Source organism: Columba livia, chromosome 2 (assembly GCF_036013475.1).
Source record: "Columba livia isolate bColLiv1 breed racing homer chromosome 2, bColLiv1.pat.W.v2, whole genome shotgun sequence".
Classification (NCBI taxonomy): Eukaryota; Metazoa; Chordata; class Aves; order Columbiformes; family Columbidae; genus Columba; species Columba livia.
The window spans coordinates 160,811,896-160,830,996 of record NC_088603.1 but is presented as its reverse complement, the minus strand read 5'-3'; the positions used below and the strand labels follow the sequence as shown (position 1 = coordinate 160,830,996).

Below are 19,101 nucleotides of genomic sequence, written 5' to 3'. Positions count from 1 at the left end.
ACTCTGTTTTGCTCTTGTGGCTTTTTTTTGTCATTGTTGTTGTTTTGTGGGGTTTTCTGTTTGTTCATTTTTCTGGGGTGGTGGATGTCAAAAGTGGCTGCTGCCAATGTTTCATACTTAAAAGGTTGTGCTTTCCTCAACAGCTCCTCTGCCTCTATCAAAGCATCCTGCTTCTCTCCAAATGGCCATGCTTGGAGAAAAATGGAGGTGGTTCAAGCCCAGTGACAGCTCAGATAATGAAGTTCGCGTTTGCCTCTTGTGCTGCTGCAAATGAGGAGGTCCAGGCTGGCAGATGGGTCTGTGCAGGGGCTCCTTGGCCATGCTCAGATGCTCTGGAAGTCAGGTCTGCAGAGATCTGCCAGTGTCAGCCAAACAGTAATTATTGGCTCTTCTTCAGGAGCTTAAATGAAACATCTTTTTCTCAAAGGGTGTTACCCTGGATTGTATTGTCCTGTGAGCCGGTTCTATGGGGCTTGGGCACTTCTGTCAAAAAGCTCAGTGAAATCAAGATTGGAAGCCTAAGTTCATGGGAGGTGTGAAGCAAGCACAAGGTGGAGAATTCACACATTTCACCAGGTATCAAATAACCCATACTGGAGTAAGACAATGTGTTTGAAATAGTTAAGCTTTAAATAGAGGCTGAGTCCTGGGGAGTGTCCTCATGGCTGTTTGCCATAAGCAAGTGAGATTTGGGTTGGGGAAGTTGAGCTACTCGCTGTTGGCATCACAGCATCATGAAGCAGCAGTTGTGGCCTGATGCCCAATCTGATGGGTTTTTTCCACTGCTCAGGGCCCTGTGGAGAAGCAGGATCATGACCCCATCACAGATACCTCTGAGAGGATGCTCCCTCTCCTGGTTTTGGATTTTTTGGTGATTCTAAGCAATGCTGAATTACTCATGTGAACCTTACCTGCCTCGGCCCTTCCAGGGATGTTTTCAACTCAGATTCTCCACTAAAGTGCCTTTTCAGTAGGCGTGGAAAAGCCTGTGCTTTGCCTAAGACACTTCGTAGCCCAAAGTCAAGATACTGGCATTTTTTGCCGGTATTTGACTAGTGAAATGCAAGGTCAAAAGTTTATCATTTTTTTTTTCCTTTGCAATTACTTTCTTCTTTCTTTTTATCTTAAAAAAAAGTGAAAAGGGAATATCTGATTTCAGACAAAACCAGAAGTGGTACCTTCCTCTGTAAATTCTTGGGTTACTGTTGTGCTTTTCATAAAAGCCTGTTGTTAATATTGGTTGGGATGAGACCTCAAGGCAAATCTATGAGCAACTAAGCTCATGCTGATACTGGGACAGGCTTAGGGCTGCTCTAGATATGCTTAAAATGATGCTTTAAAAAAAAAAATCTTCTGGGGTCTGGAGAGTGTCTCTCCCTGCCTGTGGGACGGGGATGTCTTACACTGTTTGATGGCACAAGGACAGCTCTGATACTGTGAGTCTTTGATACGAGAAACCTCTGGGTGGTGGGAGGTAGCAAGAAGTTTCTCGTCTTGCTTTGGCATCTGCTGCCCATGCCCAGACTCTTCCCAGAAATGCTGAAGTTTGACAAGGCTTCTGGAGGGCTTGAGTCCAACCTCCTGCTCAAAAGGTCAAAGGGGGTTGTCAAAATTGGGTTGCTCAGTGCCTTCTTCAGCTGGATTTTGGTATCTCCAGGGAGAGAGGTTCCTCCACCACATCCCAGGGTCTCTGTTTTGGCACTTAATCACTGCCCTGGCAAACTTTTCTCCCTTATATCTGGTTGGAATTTCCCTTGATGTGTCTTGTGACCAGCTGCTTGTCCTTTCTCTGTGGACCTCTGAAGAGAGTCTGGCTATGTCTTATCTGTAGCTATACCTGCCCACCAGGAAGAAGTTGAAGGCAGCAACTCCCTTCCCTCCAGCCTGCCCTGTTGCATGGGATCATTTAGCCCCATATCTAGAACTCTGCTGAACTTCATGAGCTCTACTGAGCTTCCCCTTCCACCAAACCCCAGCCTTATGACCCTTGGAGGGATGTGTCAAAAGGAGATGGGACCATCTCAATCAGCCTGGAGAAGGCTCTGGGGAGACCTTATTGTGGCCTTTCAGTGCTTAAAAAGGGTCAATAAGAAAGATGGGCTCAGACTTCTTAGCAGAGTCTGTTCTTATAGTACAAGGGGTGATGGTTTTAAACTAAAGGAGAGGGGATTCAGGCTGGATATGAGGAAGAAATTTTTGACACTGAGGGTGATGAGAGCCTGGCCCAGGTTGCCCAGAGAGGTGGTGGATGCCCCACCCCTGGAAACATCCCAGGCCAGGATGGACAGGGCTCTGAGCAACCTGATCTGGGTGAAGATGTCCCTGCTCATGGCAGAGGGGGGATGAGCTTTGAAAATCCCTTCCAACCCAAAGTATTCTATTAACTTATATAGCTTGGAGCTGTACCCTCTCCCCACTTAAGTTGTTTGAGCCACCAGAGGCTCCCATGGGGCTCCATCCCTGCCTATTCCTTCTGCATCAACATCCTGAAGACAGAGGAACATAAAGCTCCACATGTGCATCTTTTGCAGATGCTAAAGCTCTTGACCGAGCCACGCTCATCAGAAACCTTCCCACGTCGTGCTTTCTCCTGGGGGTGAGTCAAGCTCTTGATGCGCAGCCAACAGAGTATTGATCCTTGTTGATGAAGAAAGTGAATCAGCTTCCTCGTTTGAGTTGCTTTGCATAGTGGTGGGGGCTGGCAGGGCTACATGGGGTGGAGAAGAGGTCCTGGCAGGTGATCTGAGGAAGAACAGCCGTCAAAACTGCTTATCTGCTCTTTTATCTGCTTAATGACAGGGCCTTCACTCACTCGTAGGTGGTTTGGAGAGATGGGCTTTTGGCTGATTCATCTTAATTGGTGCAGAGAGGGAAGTGGGTGTGAGGAAAACTCCTCAGCGAGGAGCATTTGCTGTTGAGCTGCTGCTTCTGCTCTGCATCTGCTCCCTGGTGAGTGATCGGATTAAGGGGAAAACAAACCAGCTGTAGTCTGGCAGAGATATGTGAGAGGTGGGAAACCCCTGTGGGGACACGAGGAAGAGAAATGTGAAGGGTTTTCAGAGGGTCTTTCCTCTGCTCCTTCCTTCCCTTGAGGTTTGATGTTGTAAAAATGGAAACGGGGAAAAAAAGAGGGAGAAGCAGAATAGAAACTTTTATGGGTAATGCTTTTGTCAGTATGAGAGGAAAGGGGTAGAAAAACATTTAAATTGGGGCTATCATGGCTGTACTTCAGACCCTCTGTCTCTGAACAGAGCAAATGGAGGAATTTCCTTTTCCAACAGGGATTAGTGGGAGAGAAGATCACATCTCTGGTTTGACATAAATAAAATATGGGCTTAAGGAGCTCCCTGGGTTTACACGGTTGCACTCAGAGTCCGTCAACAGTCAGCTAAGTTTAGACTGCGGTAAAATAGGCTCAAACGGGGCAGACATTAGCCTTCGCCACATGTTTGTAGATGCAGTGCTGCTGGTGCCAAGGAGAGTGGCTGCAAAGGAGAATAAATTATTAACCTACGAGAAATTGAATTGCTGTGATAAAATGAAGGATGGTCCAATGAGGGGCAGAGGAAAGGCTTCCAAAGCAAGGATGAAAGTCCACGATATCATGTTTGTGCCCTGTGAAGGGGAACTCTTGGCATTTGCAATGTGCCACTGTGGAAGGGGGATGGGTTGGCCATCATAGGTGTCCCCAGGGAAGGAGTAGATGACATAGGTTAATTCTTCTCACAGGTGTTTTTTTAGCCATAATAGTGATATTTTTGGCCAGCTGAGCACCTGTGTTATTCAAAATGTAATTAAGACTCAGGAAGAGCTCAGCCAAGCTTCTCTTGAGCTCTGAGGATGACTCCTCCAGCCTCTAATCCTGAGCTACTGCAAGCTGGGGCAGGAGGAATTCCAATACATTACTTAATTAATATTCTTAATCCAGGCCTGGGTTAGGCTGCAATTACAAGTGATTGGCTTAACTCAGAAATAACCCTTTGAATAAGTGCTTTTGCAGCTGCAGGAGGGATGTCGAGTTCCTTCTGCTGTCGTGAGCCTGAGAAGAGCTGATGTGACATCTCTACAAACCAAGGCAGCTCCCAGCAGTTCCCTGGGGTTGCCCCATATTGCAGGAGGGATGTTGAGGCAGGGAGCTGATGCTTTGCAATAAAAGTGCTGTGTTTCAAGCTTGGTGGGTTGCATACTCACTGCCCCTTCTCTTGTAAACAGGGCAGATTATTTGTCTGCCAAGGTGAGCCACACAAGGAAGTCTCCAATCCCTTGTTAGGTATCACACTTGAATGAGCTCTTTGGTTTGTTCTTTTATTTTCATGGGTATTTTTTTTTTGTTTCTTTTGTTTTGATTTTTGTTTAAAGCTGTTCTGTGTAATCTCCTCCATCTATTTTTCAAGCTATAGCTTGAACTCTTCAACTCCTGAAGGCTTAGTTTGCCAAAGCAGAAAAGAACAGTATGGTGATTGTTACAACCAGTTTTAATTAGGGCTTGCATTTCATTCTTGGTAGTTCCCCAGGCAGAAACAGATCCTGACCTCATGCAGTTCATTTCTACTGGAGGGAACACATGGAAAGGTTAAATATCCCCCTGCTTCTCCTGTGCATTATTGGACACCCGGCACTGTCCTTATTTCTTTATGTAGAAGGATTCCTGACAAAAATAGGCATGAGATGGACGCAAGTGCCTGCAAATGCAAATTCTGCTGCTGCCTTTCTAGGGGTGTGATTTGAAGGTGTTGAGGGGAGATAAAGAACTGGACCCAGGAGGTCTCTTCGCTCTTCCTAGCCCAGGAACTTGGCACAATCCTGTTTATCTGTATTGGACTTATCTTCCTTCTCCTTTGGGACCCCATACTGGATGACAATGGCTTTGTGTCTCATGCAGCTTTCTGCTTCACCCCCATGTCCTTCATTGGGGGGTCACCAATCTCAGCTTTGTCCTGATGGAGTCTTGGCAATGCTGGCAAAGAGATGAGCACCTTTGCATTGGGTCTTAGCTGGGTTTGATTTAGTTCCACTTTCCCTACAGCCAGTTGGGCAGGATTTGCAGGGTGGTTGCTTGAGCAAGTAATGTGACTGGACTGTGGCTGCACAACCCCTGACTCCCTTGCTGTGCAAATAATTGTTTATTTTTTTTCCCCAATGAGGGGCTGTGCTGGGCTGTTCTCATAGCACAAAAAACCCCAAACAAAACAAAACAAACAAATAAAAAAACAACAATACCCCAAACAACAACAAAACCAATAAACAAACAAAAAGCCCCACACAAACATAGCCCCAAACCCAAAAACAACCCCCCAAAAAACTCCAAAGAAAGAAACAAAACTAATCGAAATAGAAGAACAAAATGAACAGGGGAAAAAAGCACAGATGCGAAAGAGAAACAAAATAAATAAAACCCAAACAGAGATACGCTTCCGTAAATAAAAGAGAGAATAATTCAGTCCGGTGTTTCCCCTTTGAGAGTCTAAGACAAGATGGTTTATTATCCATTAGCAATTTTAATTTGGTATTGACATTGCTAGTAATGGGCCACAAGGTTTGCACTGAGTTTGCAAGACCTCAGGATTGAGGCTTATTAGTCTTGCTCTGACTGAGCTTGTCTTGACCTGCCTGAGGCTTTTTTTTTTGTTTAATTTGGCTGAGTGGTAAGAGCAATTTTTCTAATTGACCAAGTTGCTAAGGCTAATTTGTTTTAACTTTTGTGTATCTTTGCATAGTGCAAGTGTAGGCTTATATAGATAACAGTAACAAGTCATTATTCTGTATAGGATGAAGTATTTATAACTGACCCAAGGATATGTTATAGATAAATGCAGGCTTGGTACAACAGAAAAGCTTTTGAAGAGTGGGAAGTAGTGCACAGAAGTGCTGGTATGGGGTGATGAGATGGGGCTTGCGTTGGAACTGGAGACCCCTCAGCTATAAACCACTCATCCAGCTGAAAAAGATCTGTAGCTGGACCAGACTGGTTTTAGGGCTAACAAACAGTACAAAAGTAGTCCCTGACATATGTAAAAAATACTGCATATAGCACATTGAGATGTAACACACAGCTGAAGACTAATGGAAAAAGAAAAACCAAAACTTACTAAACCTAACTGAAATTACTCTGAGTGGATCCTTGGGAGAGGAAGAAGGAACCACCAACATGAACATCTTATTTCTGCACAGGCTTCAGATGCTGATGACTCACCATAATGCCACTAGCATGAAACCCCCAAGACTGGGAAGGGTGAGCATCACACCAAGAAAAAGGGTAGAAGTGACTAAGTGTGTGTAGTAATTTTAATTATAACGTCATTCTGCGTAGGATTATTCTTTGTTTTCCTTTAGTAGTTAGATCTAGACCAACAATCATTCTTGGATGAGAGTGTTAGGCTTTCAATTCTACTACTAATATATATACATACATACATTGTATGCCCGTAAAATGAGATTTTGAGGTTGTAGAAGTAGCATGGCATCTTTCCCTTCTTCTCATGGACTCTCTGATCTTTCTGGTACCACACCAAGCTTAGAGTTGTGGTAACAGAGGTGCTAGACCAGTGCTTGGGGCCAAGTCACTGGAGGGAAATCTCCATAGCCACAGGGAAAACAAGTCCTAATCCAAGGCTCCAGGCTTGACCCCTACTGGGCAACTGAAGATGGAGGGGAGGAAGCCAATAGGTTAAATGCAATATTTGTCCTGACCCTCAATTCTGGTTCCTCCTTGGTGGACCTAGCAATGCATAGCATGGAGGGTATTGGTCTCTTCTCACAAAGAACAAGTTGCCTCAAGTTGCACCAGAGGAGGTTTAGATTAGAAATTAGGGAAAAATGCAGAAAGGGCTGTTGGGCATTGGAACAAACTGCCCAGGGCAATGGTAGAGTCACCATCCCTGGAGGCGTTTAAAAGACATGTAGATGAAGTTCTTAAGAACGTGGTTTAGTGTCAGTGTGGGATTAATGGCTGGACTCAGTGATCTTAAAGGTCTTTCCCAACCAAATGATATTATGTTTCTCTAGGATCAAGGCACAGCATGCAAGTCCAAGAGTCTCTATCCCTCTTCTGGTGGCTTTGCTTCCTTCTAGGCTAGTTACCACTTCCTTCTCTTCTTTAATCTCCCAGCTTCTTTCAAAGAGGATCTACTGTTATCTCAAACAACTGCTTTCATTTTGGCTTATTTTGAGGTTTTTGGTAACATGTGCTCAGAGGCAGTGCACAAAACCTGGGCAGCACATGTGAGCACTGTGCTTCTGCAAGGCTCTGCAAGTACCTGTCAGCCTCTGGTTTGGGCTTTGCACATTGTGTAGCACGTGGGTTGACCTGTCTCAGCCTTTGCATTAGCTGCCCTCCTGGCTAGGGCTTCATGAAGGGTTGGGAACTGATTCCCCTGAAGAACATGCAGGTAGAGAAGAGCAAACAGAGATGAAGGCTCTACTGATGGCATTTGGCTGCTATCATAGAATCATATGTAGTCTGGGTTGGAAGGCACCTTCAAAGCTCATCCAGTCCAACTCCTGCCATGAGCAGGGGCATCTTCACCAGCTCAGGTTGCTCAGAGCCCCATCCAGCCTGGCCTGGGATGTCTTCAGGGATGGGGCATCCACCACCTCTCTGGGCAACCTGGGCCAGTGTCCCCATCTTCCTTATCAGCCCATTGTAAGTACTGAAAGGCCACAATAAGATCTTCCCGGAGACTCCTTGGATTAGGATGCAATTAAGCTTTGAGCTAAATGTTGACTGCAACCTTCACTGCTCTTCTGACCCTGTGACCTTTTCCTAAGTGCTGTAATGGGGTAGTTGTCTATCAATGTCTGCAGAAATCCTCTGCTTCCCACTCACCCAGAAGCAGGGTTTTTCTACAGGGAAGTGTGTGTTTAGCAATTTTGGATGTGGGATAGAAGAAGCGGTAGAACTGACTCAGTGTGTCTTAAGTCTTGTGGCCTGCATGATGATTGGAATAGGTCCAGCTGGGAAGGAGTTTCTTGCTTTGACCTCATTTATGTTCCCCTCCTGTAGCCAACCACACCAGCAATGATCAGTGCCTGATGACTTCCCCATGAACCAAAAATGAGACAGCCCGCATGACTGTAGTTGAGAAAATAGGTGCTGGTGAGTCCCACTGTCACAAAATGCCTGGGTTGTGGCCTCCTAATGCTCCTGTGTGTCCCAGCCCCCATATCAGTGTGTCTATGTCTTTTCCCCCTTCCTGCTCTAGCGAACTTGTGTATAAAACATTCCCCTTCCATGGGGCTTTGGGAGAACTTGAATAGTGTTGGATTATAGCAAAATTATTTGTTTGCTTGAATAGTGAGACACAGGGTAGTTAAATGAACACCATAACCTGTATAAACTTAGGTGACCTCATGTGCTGCCTACACAGTAAAGTCAGGATTTGCCCTTAGAAGGAAGATGCATGGCTTGCTTGATTTTGGCTTTTTCTCCAAACGCTCACCAACAGAAGCTGATCAGCAAAAAAAATGCATTTCAAGTTCCAAATCTCAAATGTTTTGAGACCTTTACAAACGTTGCAGTCAGGACAAATGCAATTGCAATGAGGCATCGGGGATGAGACCTCCCATAGTGGTGCTGGGAATTGCAGTTCTGGTCAGTGTTATCAGGTCCCTTCTCTGGGCTAGACTGTGATGAGGTCCCTGCTGAATAACCTGTCCAAGCCTCTTAACCTGTCCTGGTCCTGACCTACAGTCATTTTGCCCATCTATCCCCAGAACATCTTCTGAACATCTGATGTTCAGGCACGGAAAGGCCAGTCTGAAACTAGCTTGAGCTTGATGGAGAAGACACCTGTCATTTATTCTTTTATAGCTTCTCACGCACAGGACTCTGCAGCCACTATTTTAAAAAATAATAAACATCTTGGAGATGTCTGTTGAGTTCTGACTCACAGCAGGCCTGGGGTTTGGAAGCAGCATGGTCAAGTTGTTCATGCAATTACACAGAGAGCTAAACAAATGGAGGTGAGTAGGAGGAAGATACAATCTTGATCAGCACAGCCCCAGATCAGAGTAAGTCTTTTACTGTCTCAGCCAGGCAGAAATTTCTGAAGGCTTGTAGGAAAACATCTGGAAAATAATGGATTTGCATCTCTAATGGTACTGTTCTAGTATGCTGTCAACACACTGGTCAAGATAGGACAAGAGGTAATGGTTTTAAATTAAAGGAGGGGAAATCCAGGCTAGACATGAGGAAGAAATTTTTTACAATGAAGGTGGAAAAATACTAGCCCAGGTTTCCTAGAGAGGTGGTGGATGCCCCATCCCTGGAGACATCCCAGGCCAGGCTGGATGGGCCTCTGAGCAACCTGATCTGGGTGAAGATGTCCCTGCTCATAGCAGGGAGTCAGCCTAGATGAGCTTTGAAAGTCTATTCCAACCCAAACTATTGCATTATTCTATGATTCTATGGTCCTGACAAGGTCTGGGACAGCATGAGGGAAGCATATTAGCAAATGAAACACTCTGTGTCTTTTCCTGGTCCTGGGGTGCCCATCTGTATAGCCAAGCTTCTTTCTACAAAATAAGATGGCTGAATCCAAAATACCAATTCAAAAGTAGATCTGCAATTGTCTGGGATGGTCCCAGATTGTCAGGCCAAAAACCTGCTGAGGAGTATGCTAACAGTTAAACAGTGTGGACAACAGTGGGGCAACTCTTGAAAGTGTGCATGCACTCTCCATGTGTTATTGGTGTAGACATAGCTGCCTTCATGACAGCTCTTCTGCAGTCTGGTTCCAGCCCCAGGCCAGCTAAAAGGGTGGTGACCTCCTCTGGAGCTTGTGACACCCAGACATCACTGCTGGATACCCCTATTTATGCCTCTGCGTGCAGGTACGATCCTGTATGCAACTTATATCCAGACCCAGCTGGGATTTGGGCAATACAGGAGTCCCGGAGACACCACAAAATCAGGTCATACCAGTAAACAGAGATTTGGGATACCCTTGGGGCACCATTTCCCCGCCCTGCTTGAAAGGACAGGTTCTCAGAAGGTTTTCAACACCTTGGTGTAACCTGGCCCCAGGCTGCCCACACTATGTTCTTGAACACAATTATGTCTGCCTTACTAACAGGCTCCTACAGTGAGTACCTGGTGATCTTCACAGCACCCAGCAACAGGGAGCGTGTGGGACGCAGGGTAGGAGAAGCCACTGGGTCTGAGTCCTTCCATGATTTGGCATGTAGAGCGTTTAAGCCCATGTTAGTTTGCGATAAACCTCATGTCTGGGATTAGCTCTGAATTCCCCTTGGCTTCCCTGTAATTTAAGCACTGAAATATCTCTGAAGGTCTGAGATGGCGACAGATCTGCCTCAGGGGGATGGTGATGACAACCTACCTTGCTGTCCTGATTTTGGAGGTGTCACAGCCAGGAAGGATACAAAGAATGAGTCTTGTAAGACCAACCACAAGTAAATCCCTGAGAAGGAGAAAGATGGAGGGAGAGAACCAGGAGGTAAAATTACTCTTCAGCTACTGTCATTGGATGCAAGGATGGGAAGAACTGGATCTTGCCCTCACCCGGGAGGTGCTCAGTACACACAGCTGCCTGTTCTTCCAGGACAATGCCTACTTCAAACTGTGGTCTTTCCTTCCCAAAACAACAAGAGGCATCATGTTGACCTGTCGTCTTCCTCCAACAAAACCCCACCCAAAACAGAGGCTGGAGAACAAGACAGGGTTAGATTCCACAACTGCTTCAGTGGCTTTTGTATAGGGCTTAAAAATCATTGTTGGTGCAATCACACCTGGTGCCGAGAACCTCTTCTGTCCTGCAATCCCTGGTGTACTAGCAAATGGGTGGGAAATGGCAATATGTGCAGGCTGGGATGATGCTGGGATAGATGGAAATATTTTGGGACCTTCTGAGATACCACCTAAGAAGTGATGAGGGTAGGAGGGTCTGGCAGACATAATGATCTGACCACAGGGAACCTGAAAAATTGAAAAACTTTAGGGCAAATAACAGGAGGAGCTTCCATGAGACCAACCCACATTGGTTCTGTTCCTCCCCACTCTGATTCCATAGGTGGACACTTGTCCTTAGGCCTTTTGAGGAGAGCCCAGTATGAAGCTTCCAGGAGACGGGAGATGAGCAGCTCCATGGCTGACTTCTGTTCAGTGACTTCTGATCTCTGTTCTCCATCTAGGAAGACACAATGGGCAGAACATTGCAGAGGGCAGCCAAATAAAGCTGTATTTACCAGCCAGCTCCAACACAGTTGTGCAGTACAGTGTGGCACAAACAAGAGTAAAATCTGGGACCAAACTCTTACCCTGAAGCATGTGATCCACACATCTGCAAGGGCCTGATCTCCAAGGCTCAACCTGAGATAGGGAAATAAACAGTTCCTGGGAATATTCCATGATCTGTAATGCCACCATCCGCAACATTTAATTAATCATTTTAATTGCTAACATATTCCCTGGAAAGGTTTCAACATGGGCCAACTACCATTGTCTGATGCAATGTCTGGGAAAAAAGAGAGGATTGAGCACAAGGGAAAGGCCACTTGCAAGAGGCCCCATTGATGTCCACCTCTTGGCCTCCATGCTGGAGGTGGTTCTGGTCACACTGAATTTACTACTACAGCTGTAGCTTCATTTCTGCTCTGTGATGCTAGATACTGGGACATCTTTTTTGGCAGGTATCTGTCCTTATCCAGTCCAAGCACTGCCTTCCATACTGCAGTCATGTGTTGGCCACCTAGGGTGACACCACCATCCTCAGTCTCTCATGTGCCTTTGAGGAAATGCTACCCATGGTACTCCCACACTTCACACATGTGCACCAGACATACCTGAGGCCAGCTATCTGGATCAATGGGCCACCAACAACCCTCAAAATGTCAAGTGGCCCTTGTCCATCAAACCACTCTTGCCAGTGGACCAGTGGTGGACCGCTTCCCGTGGCCTTGCAGATCATCTTCCCACTGTCAGCGAGGAGCTAATTTGAGTCCTTGGACCAGGTGACTCTTCTCCAGCTATACGTCAGAGAGGAGACATTCACGTCATTAGAAGTTGGTGAAGGGTTTGGAGGGTAAGCTAAAGTCAATTGGTTTGTTCAGCCTGGAGGAGACTGAGGGGAGACCTCATTGCTGTCTACAGCTTCTTCACAAGGGGAAGAGGAGCAGCAGGTGCTGATCTCGTTTCTCTGGTGATCAGTGTTAGGACACGAGGGAATGGCAGGAAGATGTGCCAGGGGAGGCTCAGGTTGGACATTAGGAAAAGGTTCTTCACCCAGAGGGTGCTGGACACTGAACAGGCTCCCCAGGGAGGTGTAACAGCCCCAAGCCTGACAGTGTTCAAGAAGAGACTGGACGATGTCCTCAGACACATGGTGTGAACTGTGGGGTTGTTCTGTGCAGGGACAGGAGTTGGACTCAATGATCCTTGTGGGTCTCTTCCAACTTGGGACATTCTATGATTACATGATGAGTCCTTGGAAGTGGGAGAATAAACTGACCTGACACATTTATTTGTTAAAAAAAAAAGAAATAATCAAGAATGCATTTTTTTAATCATACTGAAGAGTAACACCATTATTTTTCCCTTGTTCCTCAAAAAAACCACCCAAATCTGATTAAAGCAAACTGCTTTAACAGTGCAGATCTTTGCCAGGATGCTCCTGCTGCTGCAGAACATAGAGCCTTGGCATTCCAGGATGATTTCCAGACACCCCTGAAGAGTCACCCCTGCAGAAGGACACCATGCAGTGAATCATGCTGGGCAATCCTTACTCCCTGGAGTAGGTCGAGCTCTTTGGTTGCTGCCTTGTGACATCTGGGAGAACTGACTCACCTCCACTGGCATCCACGGTGGCATGTGGTCCCTGAGTCTGCCAGAATTTCATCTGTTGGGCAAGTGATGTGGTTTATCCTCTCACACCCAGAAGGTGTATGTCTATCACAGAGGAATGGTTTGCACTCATGGCGTTATCAGGGCTGACTTCACCATCCTGTAAATCCTGCTTTATGTCAGCTCTATTGGTAGACCCAGTGGTTTAACACCAGTGTCAGAAACCTCAAAACCATGTGCAAATCAACAAAAAAAATCTCAACCCAATAATTCCCCTTTGCCTTTTTTTTTTTTTTCTTTAAAAGGAAGATGCTATGGGTTTTGGTGTCCCTTTGAACTTCCTCTGGCCATGCCTTCTCTGTCATGGGCAATGATTAGTCCCATCAAATGCTCTAAATGTCTCTGATGAGCATGACTCTTGATTCAGGGATGCTTGCTCATCTAACTGATCTCCTGCCAAAAAACTAATGTTGGCCCCAAATCATTTTAGCCCTCACCTCATCCATCTAATCTCTTTCTTCCACATGTTTTCTGAGCCTCTGCCTCTTCTGCATCTCCATCTTCTAAACCCCAGGCTGTGTAGCTACACCTGGGTCTCTGTCCTCTTTCCTGCAGAATGAGTCTTGCAGGGCTGAGAAGAAAGGGGCGAGAAGACAGCTGATTGCCCAAGCTGCTCCTGCTTCGTCCTCTCTGCTCTTTGGTGGCTTGGTGAGAGGTGACTCATGGAGATGTCTGCTGGTTGATATCCAGCACCAAACTTCCCGGCAACTCTTTCCTTGGAAGCCCAAGTGAGACAGGCTGTCAAATGAAGGCCCCAGGAGGGATGAAGTTATCAGATCCAGCTCCACCCAAATTGTAAGCATGCAGAGAAATTGTAAAGACTGAGAACATTTTATCCGACTGGCATCTAGCAGGACTTTGAGTTGGATGCTCCATATAAACAGGGGACAAATATGTTTGTACTCATTGCTCAGATGTTACAAAGCTGGAAACTGACCTCCCGTGTCCCCTCTCCTGGATTTCAACCCCAAAGCCATTGTTTTCTTGCTGCAGCTGCTCTCAAAACCATGAGGCAGAGCATTTAGGATTTTATAGATGGCAAGCAACTTTTATAGGGAAACAGGAAATTATAAGACACTTCCTGTTTATATTGCCAACCTTGAATACACAGCTAGATCTACCCTGACTGTAGATATTGGGAGTTCTCCAGGTCTAACTCTGAAACGGACTTGGCAATAATCCACCCAGATGAAGCCATTAATTTGTGCCACTTATTACTATTTTGCTTTGAGTAGCCGCCTTCACTGAACTATCTGCCCACAGATGTGGTGATCAGATTGGAGCCAAACAGTACAAAACCCCCACTCAGACATCAGTAGCACTGCTAGCCTGACCATTGGTAAATTAAAGTATCAAAAGCAATAAATGAAATGAATTACCTCGGTGCTTTCACTCCTCTTCAAGACCCATCAGACAAGCCTGAAGGCAATGCCGAGGTGAAAAAACAACCCACGTACATTCCTAGCCTCTCAAATAATACGTGATCCCTGCCCACTCTTTCAAAATTGTTGTCTTCATCATCGCCCAGTCCAAACGCAGGGAAGATATATATCCTGTCCCCAGGTGAGGGTGCTTTTCCTGGGCTGTGGACACGGCTGAGAGAAGATGAAGTCCTCCCTCCTTGCCGTGCTGGCTTTGGTCCTATGTGCAGTTCAAGGTGAGGTGTCATGGTTTGCTACTAGACAAAGAGTAGCTGAGTGTTTTAAAGTCAGGGAGGCCTCGTAACCAGAGAAAGAAATCATGGGAGAGGGCGCATTGGCTCTTGAAGCTGAAGGACGCAGTGGGTTTCTTATCTGCAGTCTCAGCCTGGATGTGTGAACGGTTTGTTTTCTTCAAGGAAATTTCTCTATGGACTCATGCACCACTGGATTTTTATGAAAGCAAGACAGAAAAAGGAAGCAGTTGCTACTGTTCTGCCTTTGCTAAGTGACTCTCCAGTGAGCTTGTCTGGGGAGTCATTGATGCAGGAATGTGGTTATTTCTAAATCTTGATGAAGAAATACTTCAGCCTACGATAGCACGACACATCAGCAGCTCCATGTGCCTGGTTTCTGCTCCAGTCAGTGACACCGTTTCTAGCAGAAGCAGTGGGATGGAGCCAGACCTACAACATCTGGCTTTTTGCAGCTGCCTGTTGGACACTCCTGATTTCTACCCATCTCAGAGACCCAACAAGCCTGCTGATTTCAGAGCTTTTGGAACAAAACTGGGGAATTAGGGAGAAGTTGGGTGGTGGGCTAAATGGGCTAAGCATCCTTGTGCTGGGATATTGGGTGGATATGTATATTTCCATATTATTTGCATTATAGGTTATGTATTTTATTTCAGAGGGACACTGCAAATGAACTCAGAGCCCTCTTACGGTATATGATCTTATAGCCTCTATAGGTGAGACTTTAAGTAAACGGACAGAGTAAATGTTATCCTCATTTTGTAAAGAGAAAGAGGGTTTGCCAGCACTTGGAAATTTGCCACATTGTCTGGTGCAGAAAAATAATTTATGGGAATAGTTATTTCCATCTCGTTGTGGCCTAAGAATACCTTTCTGCTATTCATCTTTGTCCACTTACCAGAATAGCTATTCTGGCGCATTTCCAAGTGTTAACAAGGCCCAAGAGACAATGAGATTGTCAGTGCCAAGACAAAGACTGACCTAATCCATGTTAGATAACCTAGGCAATAAAAATGAAATGTTAGACTATATGTGTCTTAGGGATGAATTCACAGAACAAAGAGTTAAAAAGCCTATTTGCCTTTTTTTTTTTTTTTTTTTAATCCAGTAATGGATATATATTTGAGGGCATTTAAGTCCCTCCCAAAGACACCAGCATAGGACACTGAATTTTTTAGGCTGTGGAGGTCCCAATTAATCCTATTCAACTGCCATGCCTACTGCCCAATTAGACTTTAGTCTATGTTATAGTGTCTCCATCAACTAGAAAGGGTGATGCCCAAGCCTTGGGACATCCCTGTAGACTCTTACAGAGGTCCTTGTCCTTCCCAGCTCCCTGCATCACATCAAACCCAGTACCCTTGGCCCATCATGGGGATTGGACTAGATGACCTTTTGAGGTCCCTTCCAATCCCTAACATTCTGTCATTCTGTGACCATACTATTATTTTCAGTGTAGGGCAGGAAAGGCAGATTTGCACCATTAGTGCGTGTATGTACAGATGTGTTGAGTGTAAATGTGCAAGTGTGTGGACAGCAGGGTTGGGTTGGGTCTGGGTCTTGCAGCCCCACTGTTTTCAACAGACCTGCACCTCATGCATTTGGGAGTTAATGGAAAGAAAATGGTCACTTTTGCTGCCGTGACTGGTAGCCTTTTTGTCTCCATCTTCTATATCTTGTGTCTCCTCCTGCAGCAAATGCCCTTTATTGCTACACTTGCGAGTGGGAACGAAGCAACTGGAACTGTCTGAAGGCTGAGAAGTGTTCAGACAAGGATCAGTACTGTGTGACCAATGTTGGCTCTGTAGGAATTGGTATGTGCTCACTGTGTATCCTCCAGCGAGGACTCAGGAATGAGATGTGGGGTTTTGCCTGGATTTTTTATGGTTGCCCTTTGTGGATGGATGGGCTGAGAAGTCACAGGGAAGGACATGTGCGAGGTGGAACCCTTGCTAGCTCAGCCTGGCTGTGCTGAAGTTCATACATTTTGAAATCCTCCTCCCCATCACACATTGAGATTTTCCCCTTTAAGCTTTGTTTTATGCCTGCTTGAAACAGGCAAGGGACACCAAGGAAGGACAAAGAGGATCTTTCAGGGGAAGAATAAATTTGAACCTTGATTAGACAAGGAGATGAAAAGAAACAGGTAGCCGGGGTGGATAAGGTCTAGAGAGATATAGAGGGGAATAAAATTATTTCATTCAGGCAGAAAAGTCTGGAAATGTGCTTTCAGGCATGAACATTGTGTCATGGATGCTATTGTACACCTAAGGAAGCCTTGACATGAGTGTCCATGCTGGGAGGTGCCAGATGCCTGGGAAGGACATTGAATACCTTGTGTAGCTGGTCACCAGCAATTACTGGGCTGTGGTGGGATTGGGGTGGGTCTCATTGGCTGTGCTGGCCCTTGGGGCTGTTGGGGACAGTGGGACTCATCAGCCCCTCTCCATCCTGTACAAGATGGAGGAACACTCAACAAACTCTCATTGCTAATGCTGCTCTCTCTTCTTTGGGCAAGGCTCTTTGTCTTTGTGGAAGAGGATCACCAAGAAGTGCTCCAAGACGTGCCCACACTACAACTTCCTCATGGGCCTGGCTACCTACACCTCGTATTGCTGCCAAAGCTTCTTGTGTAACCTGCATGCATGCCCAGGACCCAGGCTGGCTCGACCGTGAAATGGTAGAGGGTCCTGTGCCTGTGTCCTTCTTCAGCGGTGGTGGGATAAAGGGGCTCCTGAAGCCCTGAAGAGCACGTTCAGATTCCCCCAGGAGGATATGGACACCGTGCATGCTGCAGAGTAGATAAAGTATTACCTTCACCACCTTCTGCCCTGTGTTGCCTCACAGCCTGTAGCTTCTCACTTGCTTCTCATGCCTGAGCTCTGTCACCTTGGCGGCTTGGCGGAGAAGTGGCCATGCTATGTTTCCTGCAGCCTCAGGGAGGGAGATGCTGCTTCTGCATGTCCTGCAAATCTCTAGAAGGGTTTCTTCTGCAATCTTGCCTTATTTCAGGTGCAGCTGGGAGCCACACAGTGGCAGCTTCCAGAATTAGGGAGCGGGGGTGGGGAAAAATTACAAACCCCTCTGCATAAACTCAGAAGATAAACCTTGCAAACTCACAGGGTTGCTGCTGGAGAAGGAAAAAGGGCAGTTCTGTGTATAAAATCCTGATTCCTGCAATGGGTGCTAGCATCAGCTCTTCCTCTTTGCATCCCTCACCCACTCCATCCAGCCTCTCATTCCCAGCCCCAAGCTGGGGACAATGACACCCCCCTGTGCCCTATTAAGAGTCAGACATGTCAGCTACATGCCTGTTCCTGTTGGCTCTGTATGCAGTGCCATATTTTTATTAAAATGATGATTATCTGCACAGCCTGCACATCTGTGCATATCTCCTTATCTGCAGTCTTTGTTCTTACCTCCATCTCCAGCAGCCGTCCTTGCTCACAGAATCATAGAATTCTTTGGGTTGGGAGGGACCTTCAAAACTCATCCAGTTCCACACCTGACATAAGCATGGACATCTTCACCCAGATCAGGTTGCTCAGAGCCCCGTCCAGCCTGGCCTGGGATGTCTGGCATCCACCAGCTCTCTGGTCAACCTGGGCCAGTGTTTTACCATTCTCAGTGTCAAAAATTTCTTCCTCATCCATTTCTTCATGTTGCCTTGCTTGGTTGTGGCTGTTGTTCAAGCCAAGTGACCTTACCCAGGGCTAGCACTGCCCTGAATCAACTGCTTGGCAATGTGTCTTCCAGAAAACCATTAATTTACCCTTCCCTCAGACATCCCCCAAAGCAACTGCAGGGAAAGGAAAAGTATTTGCAGCATTTGGGTCGAGCTGGTGAAGAACAGTGGAGGGATTTATAAGAGAAGAATACAGATTTCAGAGAGGCCAAATATTTCATGTAGATGTTTCCAAAGGCTGCAGAGAAATGAGGGCAAAAGGAAGTTGAAAAAGTGAACAATGACGAGAGCTCATAGGTTTTTCTTTGCCAGAGGTGCTGCTGAATACCTCTTCCTCTTTCCAAGAAGCAATTTTTTGGAGTTTTGCTCTGGAAAGAGCATGGAAATGCCTAAACTTGTGTCAGCCTGGGCTCCTAAATCTGCAAAACATTGCTCAGCTGAAGGATGATGCTCCGTGCTGTGCTTGGAACCCAACTCTGGTAAACAAGGGGGACAAAAGGGTCTTTGAGCTGTGCTGGCGCGTCTGCCTTGACCCGGTGCCCGTGGCTGCTCTGGATAAATTCATTCTTCTGAAGTGCTGCATAAACAGGAGTCTTCAGAGATCTGCGCTCTCTTTTTATTAATTGACTTCTACTTTCCTTTGCCCTCTCCCTCTCAGAGCTACACCACACTGCGAGGGCAGATCTCTGTGCCGAAGGAGCCACGCTGGGTGATGCATCTCCCTTTACCCCTCCATTAGACCACCATCTCTTTCATATCCCCTTTAGTAATTTGCATTTTTCGCCCTGAGGCAAGCCAACCCCCCTCCTGTCCCTCAGCCTGAATTCTCAAAAGCTCTTATGTACTCCCTCCACAATATTTTCTCATAGAAATAAAAGGACTTGTGTA

At 46.2% G+C, this 19,101-nt stretch overlaps 1 protein-coding gene and 1 long non-coding RNA gene across 5 annotated transcripts in view; one reads left to right on the top strand and one right to left on the bottom strand.

The window, feature by feature from the left end:
* The window catches only part of LOC102083788 (lymphocyte antigen 6 family member E), a 20,657-nt gene extending 1,556 nt beyond the window's left edge, over positions 1–19,101 (top strand). The window contains exons 2-5 of one of the 4 annotated variants that reach the window (XM_065054603.1): positions 144–375; positions 8,003–8,095; positions 16,223–16,342; positions 17,047–19,101. In XM_065054603.1, the coding sequence (XP_064910675.1) occupies positions 8,068–8,095; positions 16,223–16,342; positions 17,047–17,204 (306 nt within the window). In that variant the 5' untranslated portion in view covers positions 144–375; positions 8,003–8,067 and the 3' untranslated portion in view covers positions 17,205–19,101. Of the gene's footprint in view, positions 1–143; positions 376–2,651; positions 2,950–8,002; positions 8,096–13,678; positions 14,514–16,222; positions 16,343–17,046 lie in introns of those variants that run through there. The other 3 variants (XM_065054604.1, XM_065054602.1, XM_013367552.3) reach the window with 3 other exon arrangements.
* On the bottom strand, positions 8,485–12,586 carry LOC110360032 (uncharacterized). Its single transcript, XR_010470819.1, has 4 exons — positions 12,371–12,586; positions 11,800–12,077; positions 11,275–11,326; positions 8,485–11,144 (listed from the first exon to the last, which is right to left on the bottom strand). It is a non-coding gene; the product is annotated as an uncharacterized LOC110360032 (long non-coding RNA).